We start from the raw sequence: 14,953 nt of genomic DNA, 5'->3' as shown, positions 1-14,953 counted from the left end.
AACCTTCTTGTATAAATTGTCTATTTTGAATCCCTTTAAATTTTCAAGATTTTTTAGAATTTATATGTCAAAAATCTTTTTACAATTGATAAACCCACTTTGTAATTAATTATTTTTAATATATATATTTTTTCTCTATAATTTAAATTTAGTGGAACAGGAGAGGCATTATAGAGTCAGCCCTTTGAAATTGGAGTTGCTTATTTTCTTTTGAAATAATAAATTATGAAGACCACCTTTTAAAAATTGTTGTTGTAGATTTTCCTTAACAAAAATATCATTTATTTTATTATAGCAAGAACTTTTTCTTAATCAAACCTTAATTTGCTTTTATCGTTAAGATTCACATAAAGTCTCAGGCAAAAATAATTGTTCCTATCAATTTTGCTGTTTTCGTGCCTCAAACCAGGCGTGGTTTAGGATGGTTAAGAGAAAACACGTTATTTAATAATATTTCAATCAAATATTTTCTACTCCTAATTTTATAAGAATTGTTTAAACTAGGGTGAACTAGCTATTAGGTTAAATATAGAGCTTTTAAAATTTTAAAATAAATTATTTTATTTTGAAGGTCATACCAAGTTCCAGCCAATTGTCCACATTATCCACTGTTCATTAGCAGTGTGTGCAAAGACCATGGTTCCCTAGAAAAAGGCTTCAATAAAATTTTGAACAGATGGAAAAATTCGGATTGATTTGTAGGTAAACAGGTTTGCCACTCCATAAAATTTCAAATTCTTACACACACTTCTTTACTGATATACTACATATATGTTCTCATTTTAATCAGTATTGCTTAACAGATCAGATGTTACAAACTTTAAGCTTTCTTCACATCCATCAAATGTCCTAATAAAAATCACACTGGAAATTTTGAAGAAATTTTTAATTATTCCCATTTCTATAGGTGTTTCAAATATTTTATTGAATCATGGTGGTTGTCCCCTCCATGGAACAACGTCCTTAGTAATGGATCATACTCACAACTATGCTTCTCCTCCATTCTTACCTACAGTATTGACCTATTTTTCTTCGCCACTTCTGTTATCTATGCCCTCTCCTTCCCTTACATACTGCGCTTTCTCTTCCCCTTACAGCGATGGTCTTATTCTTGAACCTGGCTCTGTTTGTATTGTTTGGTCACTTGGTGTTGCTTGCCTTTGTGTGTCTGTCCCGCACTTTTGGTATGTTCCATTTTGCCTTTTCCTCTTCCTGATGATGGATTGCTGAGTGCAATCCGAAATGCTGATATAAAAAAACACAGGATTTTCCAGAAACTTTTGCACACATATATACTTCAAGATATTCATATCAAAAGCCTAATATCATTGTCATATGGTGACCTGAAAAAACACCAGGCAAACAAAAAAGAGTAAGTGTCCACCCAAAAGACATGGGATAGAAATACAATACAAGTGAGATCTCCAAGTTAAAAAGATAGACTTATTCAACATGTCATCAGAAGTAGAATGTCCTTTGTACCTCAACACTATGGCTGTATTATAATGCATAAAACAACTGCTCCTCTGTAGTGCTAGCTACATAGCTCACAGTCCCCCATGAAAGACCACAGAAAGCCTGCCCCAAAATCAGTTTTCTTCAGAAAACATCAAAAACGTTTGGTTTAAGTTCATAAGTTCAAAATGAAAAGTTGGTTAGAATGCTTACCATATATAAATGCCTTCTAGTAGACATGACTTTCTTTTGGAAAGTTCTCTCTACAACAATGCATTTTAGTTGCATTATAAAATTGAATCTAATGTTTCCTAGAAGCAAAGTAACCACTGCTTTTGGAGCACAATATAAGAGCATATCCCTTTTTGTTCACGAAGTATCGCTAGAATATGATGGCTGTTGAATAAGAGAGAACCACAGCATCACAAGTTTTGTTAAAACGCAATCTGAACATGTATTTAACAGATAATCTATAGTTAAAAAGATGCATAGAGCTCCAGAGGAACAAGTGTTTACATTAAATTTGAGAATTTAGTGACAACTTTTGGTTTTGGGTAGCAGGTCTTCCTCTTGGAATCTTGCACCTAAACTCATTAAACCTTTTTCTGATTTGTTTTTGTTGAGCATTTCCACCTCTGCCATAAAAACTGAATAAACAGGCCGGTGATCAGAGAACTTTGATTCTCCACGGACATAAGAGAGTTGCCTTAAGCCTTTACCATACCAAAGTATACGATCACACCTGCAGAACAAACAATGATTAAATGCATAAGTAAATATAAATTGAATGTTTAAATCTTAAACTGAAATAGTAACATATCTGAGCGATTAACTTATTTTCATCGATGTAGTCCATCCAAACAAGGTTGATATGTGAAAGCAATCCTTATGCTTGAGAACTTAACAGACTGTTGTGGTAGCTTTCTTTTAAGGGGGCTTTTCCATTGATAGCTACTCAGCCTGTGAGTTTCGTTAGGAATTTTGTTGTTTTGGTGTAGTTTTTCTTTTCAGAATGTGACAAGCGATGTAGGAATGCTAAAAGCGTCAGAGGTGTTAGAGTTGGTGATGGTGCTGAGTGTTGTTTTCTTCAACGGTTATGAGGTGTGCTATACTGTGCATGCAGTGCTGTATCTGTTTTTGATCATAAATAAAGGAATCAATGGCTTATCTTCTGCTTGGTATAACCTGAACATGTTTCTTCCACAGTTAATTTGTACATCTTGTCTTGCTACTGTTTATAGTCCTGAGTATGATTGCAAGAACATAGTCTTCTGTTTGGGTTGATGTGTGTGGCAGAGTATATGTTTTCTTGAGGCTTATCTTCATTAGTTTTGGAGGGGAGTTTATATGAATTGGAGGAGGAGGGGCAGGTGGAATGCAGGCCTTCCAAGAAATGTTGATGAATGGCTTTAGAGGTTAGAAGTCATTGAGGCCGCATTACATCTGGATTAGTCTAAAGAGGAACTGGAGAATCTGAGAAATGCTGCTAGGGCAGTATACCCTATGGAGAGGCTGATTGAAGCCATGACCAGACAAGGCTCCAAGAAAGGGTGAACTCAACCCAAATTCACTCTTAGACTAGGTCTAGGAGTTGTAGAAGTACATCAAGATGGAAGTGATGGATGAGTATGATACTAAAAGAGTAAAAATTGTAGCATCTAAATTGAAATTGCATTTAGCTCTATGGTGGGAGAACATGCAGAGCTTGAGAAGAAGACAAGGACAGAACAAAATCAGACTATAGCCTAAGATTGTGAAATATCTACGAGCTTGATTGTTGCCTTCTGATTAGCAGCAAAAGTTATTTAATAAATTTAAAAAATTAAAGCAAAGGGATCAGTCGATGCAGGGTTACAGTGAGCAAGTTATGAGGCTTCAAACGTGGATGGATATACAGGAGAAGGAAGGGAAAGTTGCAGCCTGTAATGTTAACGGTCTTAAGTTTCAACTTCAAGATGAACTGTTATTGGTGAAAGTACCTACTATGGACGAGACTTAAGAATATGCCTTATAGGCACAGGAGAAATTGAACTAGAAAAATAAAATGGTGAGTAAAAGAGGTGATAGCAACTAGACCAGAGGATAAGTTTCATAGAACCTATTATGAGTGAAGATTAAAGAATATGAAAAGTTGACTACAAAGGAAGGGGGGGCTTCAAAGGTAGGGAAAGAGAAGGTAGGGAAACAGAACAACCTGTAGAGATTGGAAGCTTTCAGATGTTCTATATGTAGTGAATCCCATAAGGCTGCAGACTACCCTTAAAGTCCCAAACGGGCAATGGTAGCCTAGAAAGAAGAAAAATAATCCCCTTGATATTTGAGAACAAAGAGGCTCCGAAAGATGATTGGAAGAGGAAGAACCATCTTTAGAACAAAATGCAGGTGGAAGGACAAAGTGTGCAAGGTGATTGTTGATGGTGGCTCTACCAATAGGCGAGTACAAAAATGGTGAGCAAACTATAGCTTGCTTGCATTGCACAATCTAACCCTTACAAAATTTCGTGGTTGAAGAAGGATTATAGTGTACTTTAAATCTTGTCTTGTTGCTTTCAAAATTGACCCTTATGGGGATGGAGTGCTATGTGAGGTAGTGCCAATGAATGCATGCCATTTGCTATTGGGAAGACCTTGGCAATATGATTGGAAAGTAATACATCATGGTTAGAAAGAACACTTACGAGGCACATATGAGAGAAGGAGACACCTCCTAAAACCATGGAAAGAGGAAAGATCATTTGGAATGGCAGTTTTGTCTCCTCTAGCAAAAGTACAAATGACTTGAAGAGTGCAGTACAACAAAGAGTTGATCAGAATGAAGTGGAGCTACAATGAGATGAAACCAGCAAGGTTAAAAGCGAACCTCAACGGATAGATGCCAATTTGAAGGAAATATTGGAAGAACTTGCTAGTAATTCTCACTGGATGGAGAGGGCTATTGAATTATTGGAGTATTAGCAAGATCACGAAAAATGCTTCAAGAACGTCATCGAGAGTTTGGTCAAAGGTGACAAATTAACTCAATTTGAGAGCAGTGATACGAAGCATGATTGGAACAAGGGACAAAGTGCTAGGTATGTGGGTGGTAGTAGCAGCACTTATTTGGTCAGCTCCACGTTAAAGACTCCACCTAGCTTTGCCTGCCCAACCAGATGGTGGATTCAACACCAGACTTGTGACCTTGGAAGAGCATGGGTTGAAAGTTTTTGTGGTGGCCCAGATTATGCCAAGAAATCCCATGTGAATACTTTGAAGATAAGACTACTAGATGGCCTACACCTTTATACTGGTAGCAATGAAATTCAATATGAAATGTACCGAATTCAGTGCTTCATAGGGGAGGAGGATGTTGTAACCACCCTCTTTATGGCAGAGCCTCCCACTCTTCTGCCTAATTGTGTGGCTTGTCATGGTAGCTGTTGTGGTCTTTAGTAGCTAACCGGTCTTTGGGTCTCAGTAGGAGTTTTGTTAGTTTGGTATAGTTTTTCTTTTTAAAATGTGACAAGTGATTTAGGAATAATAGGTGGTCAGAGGTATTCGAGTTAGTGATGGATCTGAGAAGTGATATTGTTTTCATTCGGTGCTTCTAAGGCTTGTTATACTGTGTGTTCAGTTCTGTATTTGTTCTTGATCATGAATAAAGGAAATGGTGCCACATATTTTGCTTGGTATAACCTGAACCTGTTTCTTCCACATTTAATTTCTGCACCTTGTCTTGTTACTGTTTATAGTCCTGATTATGAATCACAAGAATAGTCTATAATTGGAGTTGTTGTGAAAGGCAGAGTATATGTTTTCTCGAGGCTAACTTGTAGGAGCAGAAGCTTATCTCATCAGTTATAGTACAATACTGTGAAGTAGATTAAATTGCCCCTACCATGCCGGTGTACGTCTTTTTGTTCTTGATCTAATCTTTTCTCCCACATAGTGTTCTGAATTCCTGCAGTACTTGTACGTAGGAGGGAAATATATTTTTCCTTCATTCCACCCTTTAAATATGCGTCCTGCTTTTTTCTCAATTCGAAGCTGCCATGAAAATCCCAGATTAGATTGAGTATTGGGCTCTAAAAAAAACAAAGTTTGAAGCAGTTAAACTACTTACTATTCATCCACTGCAATTTAATGTCTTTGTGGAGATTTAGTACCTACCTGATCTTTCTCTAACAAAGCTTCCCAGTCATTTTTTTCCATCAGTTTTTTACTGTCATCGTAATGAAGTGCAAGACGATAGTTCAAATCCCCAAGCCAAATAATTTGACTGCCAAATAAAATTACAAAGTCAAATTAGAAAATCAACGTCCCTTAGAAAGCCAATGCAATGCACTGTAGAGGATATTGTGAAGATTTCTTTTTTTTTTTGGTTGTTTTTTTCATTTGGAACTTGTTTTGAATAACATAGCTTAGTTTAGTGATTCATCTCCTTGTTCCTGCATGTTACCGTGAAGAATGATATAGCATAACAACTAAACATATAAAACCAAATATCACCCAGTTCTATTGATGCATTATAGAGAATAAAACTACATAATTGAGACTTACTCATGCTCCAAAATGCTTTCTGGAATTTTCTGTGCCAAAATCTTGTCATATTGTCGAAAGTGTGTCTTCTGTATGATCTCTGTAACATCAAAATTCCTCCGTATCTCATCACCCCGCTTCTCCCCTGATGTTAAATGAGTGCAAACAAAGCAGAAACTTGTCTGATGGAATAACATGCTGATGGAAATGGAACCCTGTTATAATGTACAATGCCCAACTATCCATTCTTGTTAGTTACACGAAAATATAAATAACTTTCTTGTACAAGGTAATGTCATTGGATAACCCTTCCTAAAAGCTTAATAGAATGTTAGAGATGTATAGATAGACTTTAATATCTCTTTATAATGCTGCTCTGTGTAGGATTTTTTATAACAATTATAGCAAATAACAGACCTACCCTTCATTTTTGGTTTGAAAATTTCACCTTTATTTAAAAATTAATAGCTTTCAACTGTATGGGATACAACCTAAGAAACTGAAGCAATGGAATATGCATGCTTATAAGAGTTCAAACAGCTATAGTAGATTTTTATTTTCTTACCTTGTTTCCAAGGTATCCCATTAGGCCACGACCAACACAAGAGACCTTTAAATCTCGGACATGGTGTCTCAGATCACTTCGCACCCAAACACAGAGGAAAATGCCAACCATCTGCTTGCTAGCAGCCAAATAATAATTTGGTTGACTTGAATCGATTCTGTAATTCATCTCATCAGAATCAGATCTATCTGATGGGGAAGTATATGACATTGGAGAGTGAAGAACAGTGCATGGTGAATCTCGCCCACTCGAATTCTTATGCACTTCAGATTCCCCTAAATCAGAACAGAAACGATTTAGTGTGTCTGATGAACATGCTGATCCATCCTGGCTGCAAGGTGATAAGCTGCTGCTACTTTGATTTATGTTCCTGTTCAATGTTTGGCAAATAAGGGATAGCCATTTGCCTGCAGGGCCATTGTCTTCTACACCCAGTACATTTCCTGCATTTAAGGGCACAATTTCCTGAAACCTGAAAAACACAAAGTGAGGCCCCTTAGTAAAACATGTCCAGACAAGCAAGGATCCTAAGAATTACCAATTGTTTTTATAATTTACTATTGCCTTTTTTTATTCTTTTGTTACATTTTTACACTATTATCCCTATGTTATCAATATAATGGCACTACAAATGCAAGTAAAACTACCCCTGGATGCTCCAATGCAGTCATATGGTGTTTACAATGTGCCAAAGGCGATACGCATGGAGGAAAATCAGATGCAAAATCACACTATGCTTACAGTTGTGGACAACTCAATCATAATTATTTAACAACTTAATTTCCTTTTCACAACTAGACAATGTATTTTTTGTTCTCCTGAAATCCCAGAAGTGCATAATATGTTTACGTTTATGCAGTGATTAGTGTATATTGATCCTTTTTTCCTTCTTCAGAAGTGTGTATCCTGTTTTTCTTTGTGGATGAAACTCCATGATGGAATGGATAAAACCAAAGAAGATCCCATTATCCAATTCAAACTTGAATATGTGAAGGATCTGAAGGATAAGTGAGGCAGAAGATTGGTGGCTTGTATGACGATCAACTTCCTTCAAGCAGGTTGACTGAAGCTGAGGATATTTTTTAACTGAATCCAAGACCAGGAGCAAATGCAACATAACATCTCCTGTGAGTGAGCATCGAAAAGAAATGCCACCAAACAAAATTAATAAACCTAAGTTTTCAGGATATTGGTGGTAAATCTTCATCAGTTAATAACAATAGGACACATTGCTTCCATGCAAGCGTTTGGTGCTGCAGGAAAGCATTTCACAAAAACCTTGAAGTCCATGATTAGACACCCAACAACTCTCAAGTGGCTAGCAACAACTGGTAGTTGTTTGTAGATGGAGATAGATGGTGGTGGTTGTTGGACACAATTCCTCTTCTAAGATGAATTGGTAAGCAGCTTGTTTAGGTCACTGCCATGTGAGACACCAATTTGCTTCTATGAGACCTCTCATGTGGAAACCCAAGAGGTAATTGTTTTACATACAATATATATATGGATCAAATTTTATACTTGTAGGGCTGGATCTCATGACAAAACTCAGTTGTAAACTCGAACTTGCCAATCCAACTACACCCATGGTACCTCATTTAGAAGACAAGAACTTCGAAATTTCACAAGACAAAATTTTAGTGTCATAATTTTGATGCATGATTAAACACAAAAACTAAAATACCAAATCGTTATGGAGAAAATCTTTCTGTTGTCAGTGGCTCATTCATGCTTGCATATGTTTCAATTGTGACTAAAGCTTGAGCCCTGATACTGTCATACAGTATGATGAAGATTAGGGGCAACCGTTTGGACTTTGAATACTATGTTTTCAGCTTTTTGTTTATAAATTTTGTGGCTTCAGTTGATTGTTTTATGGTGAGGAACACTGACATTCTTCGAATCTTGTTTCAGCAGTTTCTCAGCTTGGTAGTTATGGTATCACTTTATTAGATATTCAGATTCGAAGCTTGTGAATAGTGGGGCTCAGATTTTGGCCTTTGCAATTCAGGTTTTGGTGATTTATATCTCTTACTTTTTGACTTTAATGTCTGCCTCTGCACATAAAATTAAACCGTTTTACTCCCCCATACTTTGAATTTTTATTTCTTTATTTGGAACTGTTGAGGCTGAGGACTTAAAAGATCACCAAGTGTCCAGTTTACGACCCTGGCCGCTAGAGACAATCATCTACCTTCCCTATACATAAATCTCTAGTACGTAAATACATACTGGTAACTCAAATGTCCCAGGAACACTCCACATTGCAAGAGTAATCACTCTGGCCCTGCAAAGAGTAGGCCCGAATTCACAATACTCCCACCTCTGTCTACCCAGAAGAAATTATCCATTAAGCTAAGCACTATTGACTACAAAAAGAATGAATAATGTCTATGCTGTTATCTTCGTAGAACTGAATTGAATGCAATGAGGAAATTTTGTTTGTACCCCATAACATAAATGTCCGCTGAAGCGGATGATGCGTGCAACCATTCATCCAATTCGAGGCCTTTGAAGGGTGCTTTACCCCCAACATTCCATGTTCCCGCAAATACCCTGCAACCAAGAAAGCTTGAAGTTACCTTATCGTTGTCTCGTGGCAAGAAAAATGATCTGAAACAATAATCAGTCTCAAATTATAGATTTTGTTGTACTTTTAATACCGGGGATGGCCTCATAGCTTATCATCAATTGAATTCAATGGCTAATATACCTTAAATTTTGAACATCCGTGGCCTGGGATATATATGGCTCCGGCCTTAGCCTTATGTCATATTCAGTTTTGTTCAACAATTTCTCTGTAGATTTGAAAAAAAACAGTGAGAATTACAATTAGTATGTAAAGCATGCACTTGCAGACTTTTGAATGATATTTCAAAAAAATTCCCAATAAATCTTTTCTTATACATTGTTATAATTTATGAACATGTCAAATTACCAGGCATGGAAAGCTAGAATACCGCTGACAATCAAATAGACAAAGAAAAGCATACATGGCTCAAAACAAATTGAAATGTGCTGATGTTGATGACTCTGACAAATTGCAGACATATACAAAATATTGTTGGTGCCCATTCAACCTAGATCATAATTAAATTGTTTTGATCATCCAAAACACAAGAAACAAGTTATCATTTCTTTCAATCGCATGTCCTGATACATTCAGTTTATTCCAGAGGAGTAAACTGAATCATGATTCTTGCAAATGGTTGCCTTGCCCATTTCTGTAAATGGATATATGAAACTACCTTTAAAAATGTTATCAGCATGGAATTCATCTGTTTTCGTCTTTATATTCAGCCATTTTCTGACCACCAATCTAGGCCCCCAACACTGCACAAACATGAAACAAAAAACTCAATAAACAACATAATGGCCCATTAGTATGTTTCAGTATTGAGTTGGGGGGAAAGAGTTTACCCCTACAAAGTTCTTCTCCTTAGAATCTTTCATTGCTATTCTGCTTTGTGAATGGAATGCAGCAACCACTGTGGGTTTGAAGAATTCAGGCCCCAGCTTCTATTTTATACAGATTCCTAAATGCCAGAAGTACTGTTAACAGAGAATGAAAGCAAACTGCCTTTTCTCTTTGTTGGAATGGCTCTAATGGACAGTTCAATACAGATTGTATAGAATATTTTTTAAACATAGACAATGATCTTATCGAACAATTCAAACCATGCAGGGACAAATCCATCTTTCTCTGAAGTAGCGATTAACGGGCTGTTTTGTATATGCTTCGTGAGTTCACTGTGGGTGGGTCCGATTGACGTTCTTTCATGTGAAACCTACAATTTAGATATTTTAAGACACTTTTGTCATTGGCAACATCATACTGTTATATATTTTCACTAAATTTTGGAAGAAATCAACGTATAATTTGTTTTTTCAATGTATAGATAGGCAGACAATTATTTTATTTAAAGGGATCATTTTGTAAGTGTCTATCAAACTAGTTTTAGAATTTTCCTTAAATCCTATTTTTGCCAACATAAAATATAACTCCGTACTCTACTCTAGACTTTTGTCTAAGAGGTACTCCGCATGAACATCTCTCTTCAGCATGTTGTTCAAAGAAGGACTACTTTAACTCTAGAAACTTATTCTTTCTTTTATATATATATATATATATTTAAATTTTGATTAAAGTTTGAGTGGAAATCTAAATTGTTGGTTCTAATTAGATACATTGTAGTAGTCCTAGCATTGTGAATGAGGAGGATGAAAATAGAAATAGTGTCAAGGATACATTTATGTCTTGTTCTTAGGTAGCGATTTTTTAGAGGGGTTAAATGGAAAAAGTAAGACAAAATAAGGGCATCGTGATCGAGTCCTCTTCTCTTGTGTTGTGAGTTCCAAATGCTCGGCAAATGGCTTTCAAGGAAGGCAATAATTTTTGGAAAAAGTTGTTAAAATGTGAGAACATCCATAATCCTTTGTCCCATTCATTGGATCCTATAGTGGATGATGAAAGCATCTTCCTTTGGATTACTACATTTTTTAAAGATCTTCCTCAAGGCTTAAAAATACTGTAATAAGAAAGTGCCTTGGATCTTTCTCATGTTGTTAGATGTTGTGCTTAAAGGAAATCATAATAAAAAAACCAAGTAGGGTTTGTTGTGATGGCAAAAGTTTATTCTTGATTGTGTTTTAATTCCACAAGGACTATGCTTGGGCTCTTGTTGATGGTTCTTGGTTTCTTAGTAAAATATGTTTCTTCTGAAGAATGAAAACCAAGGTTTGATCTAGAGAAGCAATACATTAACATGGTTTCAACCTAGGTAAGATTCCTCAACCACTAGAAGATTGGGAGGAAGAAATTATGTTTGGAATATCCAAATCATTTTGTTAACTCATAACTTTTAATATGATCATACAAAATAAAAAGTGTTTGATTTATACTAGATTCTATGTGAAAGTGGAAGTGGACACAAATCTTCCATTTTCTTCCCACTTATCTTCTAATATATGATAGTTGGGTTCACAAATCAAGTATGAAAATAGACAAAGATGTTCCATCTTTTGTCCACTTATCTTCTAAATATGGTAGTTACATTCACAAATTGAGTACGAAAACTTTGCTCTAGTTTGCCAAATCATTCACAAGCTGGGTAATTTCACTAGGTTTTGTTTGACCAAAAATAGGAATAGCATGGTTTGGAAAAAGAAAGACCAAAATATTCAAAGATCTCCCAACAAGAGAAAAAGTGGCCTTAAGTGAAGAAGTTAAAAATAGAGAAGTTAGTTGTGTACATCAATGGGAGGCTAATGATGCAACTTTGTCAAAGTTGACCCCTCTTATATAGGGAACCTTGTCCATAAAATGAAAAAGTAAAGATATTGATTGATCCTAAAGTGAAAAAGAGTTTTATCTTTCATGATCCTAAGTACCCATATAAGGAGATTAATATATTCAAGAAGTCTGAGCAAGGACAATAGGAAGGGAGAAAGTTTGTAAGAAGCTCCATTAACTCCATGCATCAAATGAAAATAAATCAACCCAAAGGGGCTATGCAAGTCATTAATTGCTTGCCCTCCCCTATAGTTAAGGTAACAAATAGAAAAGAGAGAACAAGCCTTGAGGTAGATATGAGAATGAGTATTCTTTTTTCTATGAGTCTAAGGAGTTTCTTCCTTGTTCCCTAATTCATCTAGATAGGTTAATGGTGTTCCTTCCGATCTCTATTTTGAAGCATATTGGAGCTCCTTCTAGTAAATTTTATCATTAAGCGTATATATTTAAAATCATGAGTAACTTCATTAGCAAAAACTAACAATATGAATGAATTTTTAAAAAGTCATATAATTTTATCTTTCTAAAATTGACATATACTCACACAAAAATTATTATCTTATGCTAAGATTTCCTAAGACTGCATACAATTTTTTTAGCGGGCTTTATTTAAAATAGTCAGCGATATTATCATTTTTTAAACCATGGAAAAATTCCCCAACAAAAATCAACAATATGGACAAATTTGAAGAAGATTACCACATTTTTTTAAATTGAGTATATTTGCCACAAAAAATATTGCCTTGGACTAAGATTCACCAAATTTTTATATCTTTTTATGGCGAGGATTCTTAAAGTTATCGCGAGTAATATTCTATATAAGAATGCTTCAAATGTTTACTTTAAATACAACAAACTTTAATTTCCATGAAATAAATCTACTTTTTATGATTTTTTACCCCATTACTTCACACTCATAATTGTTTAATAATGAATTATATTTACTATAGATAATAGATGATGCAAGTTAGATTTAGATTGTATAATAAAATCATCCTACTTAAATGATAAAATATTTTGTAATTTCAAATTATATTTTATAATAAAGATACCATAATATAACTAGACAACCATCAAATTTAGACCAAGTCATGCTTGCACTCCTCAACATTGTTGAGAAATGTGAAAAGCATTAAGGTCATGGAAGGTGCTTGATGGTCTAAGTATGAAGAAATCAAGTCTCTCCTAGGTTTCAAATTCTTATTAACGAAGTTCAACGTCATAACTAGTGAAGGTTATTAACCAAAAAGATGCCACACTCTTAATAAAGGTGGTAATATATATAAAATTAATCTTTTCTATGAATCTTTATATGTCATTCACATTCTTAAGATAATTTCCTTAAATGTTGTTGTCATTGCCAAACTTTTATATGTCAATTGTATCATTTGTTTCCAATGTCCAACATACAATGAAATATTCTAGTTCATTCTTGTGAGTGATCCTCTCTTTTATCTTATTCGTACTTAGCTCTACCTTTTCTTTTCAATTCTGACATGTCATCAAAAAGTTGATTTATACTGATGGTATGTTTCTGGATTACACCATCCACTAAGGCTCAAATTCTCTAGAGATATAATTAGACCAAACTCAACCCTTGAGTGATTTTGATGGATTGATTTAGATTTATATTCCCTATAGTATTGTAATCTATTATATAAAGACAGTTCCAAAAATATTATTAAACCCAATTCAACTCCTAAATAACTTGACAAATTAATTTAAATATATACTATCCTATAATATAATAATCCACAATTTAATAATATCTGTATAAGAATTCCATTAAAAAATAACCAAAATACATTTTCATATGATTTAGGGAGTATGAAAATAAATTTGGGTTTATGATCACAATAAACATTACAAAACACAGGCAACAAAACAGCTGTTGATTCCAAATTTCCCTTTTTATAAACCCAAATTTGTTCTGTAAACAACTTGTACTTCTTTTCAGTTTATTAACAATTTTTTTTTCTGTTTCTACGATCCAGGATCGATTCCCACCGGCACCGGACTTCTCATTATCTAAAATTTACCCGAATTTGAGATCCGTGTGGATTTGTTCAATGCTCCACATTTCCTGGGCATTTGTTTTTTTCGTTAGCGCGTTGAAAGAAAGACTATCTACCGACTAATCCCCGTAGATACTTCGATGACCGTGTCTTCCGGAACAGCGATTAGCAGAAAGCACTTGATTAGAATTTTTTTTAGGGAGGATCTAATAGTTGAGTATCTTAATTTTTCATTTCTCAAATTTATAGGTGGAAACATCAAATCATTCTTAATTTTTTAAAGCAGTTTATTTGACAAGTCCCCTACTTAAAACTAAGGTTTCAAGGCCACATCATCAAATATGATACCACATTAGCACCTTTTTTGTCAAGGTGCTCAAACACAACCCCCAAAAAAGTGAGTTGATGTGAGATCACATGATTTGTTGCTTTTTAGTGCTCAAGATACATTTCATTCAATTGTAGTCAACGTCACAATAACAACTTTAAAGTCACAACTATTGGAACAATGTTGTAAAAAATATTAGGTATAAATCAACAAATGCTATAACACCCATTAGAGGGCGCTCAACAATTGGATCTTTTCCCCTAGCTTAGATAACTTTCAAGAAAATGTTGCTTCAAAACTAACTATTAAAATTTCACATTCCACTTCATTAGTACAAATACTCAAAAAGAGATATCGAATCACCTCTTAAATTTCTAATCACAAAATCTCTACTAATTAAATTTCATAACCCCATCAAAATTTAATTTGACATATCCTAATAGGAGAGGAGACCTCTATATTCTTTCATCTTGCTATCTAAAAATGATTCAAACCAAAATTTCCTCCAATATTGTTGCATTTAGCCCTTGAAAAGCAATAGATTTTTTATGTTTTTATTAAATATTTATAATTTTATTCATTATTAAATTTTAAATTGCTACTAACAAAAATTCATATTCATATTTAATCATAGCATGTTTTCCTTTACATATTTATGGAAATTGATTTTTTATTGAAATAAGAATATTGATGTGGACCGTGGTGTAATTTTGGAACCTAGTCTGTTATTTTTCTTAGTGTCTTAAATAGAGGTCCTATTTTTTGTAATGGAGTTATGTTTC

General features: G+C 34.6%; 1 protein-coding gene across 1 annotated transcript; it reads right to left on the bottom strand.

Annotated features, from left to right (window-relative positions):
* Window positions 1-712: 712 nt before the first annotated feature.
* Window positions 713-10,167, bottom strand: LOC131075740 (type IV inositol polyphosphate 5-phosphatase 6-like). The gene is made up of 12 exons (XM_059217172.1): window positions 9,956-10,167; window positions 9,784-9,868; window positions 9,249-9,333; window positions 8,984-9,091; window positions 6,536-7,007; window positions 5,992-6,185; window positions 5,602-5,710; window positions 5,330-5,478; window positions 1,972-2,197; window positions 1,669-1,851; window positions 1,483-1,578; window positions 713-1,343 (listed from the first exon to the last, which is right to left on the bottom strand). The coding sequence occupies exons 1-9, from the start codon at window positions 9,986-9,988 to the stop codon at window positions 1,987-1,989; spliced, it is 1,446 nt and encodes a 481-aa protein (XP_059073155.1). The 5' UTR covers window positions 9,989-10,167; the 3' UTR covers window positions 713-1,343; window positions 1,483-1,578; window positions 1,669-1,851; window positions 1,972-1,986.
* Window positions 10,168-14,953: the final 4,786 nt, after the last annotated feature.

This window comes from Cryptomeria japonica, chromosome 1 (genome assembly GCF_030272615.1).
Source record: "Cryptomeria japonica chromosome 1, Sugi_1.0, whole genome shotgun sequence".
NCBI classification, from domain to species: Eukaryota; Viridiplantae; Streptophyta; class Pinopsida; order Cupressales; family Cupressaceae; genus Cryptomeria; species Cryptomeria japonica.
Note: the sequence above shows the minus strand (reverse complement) of the source record. Positions and strands in the feature narration are given on the sequence as shown.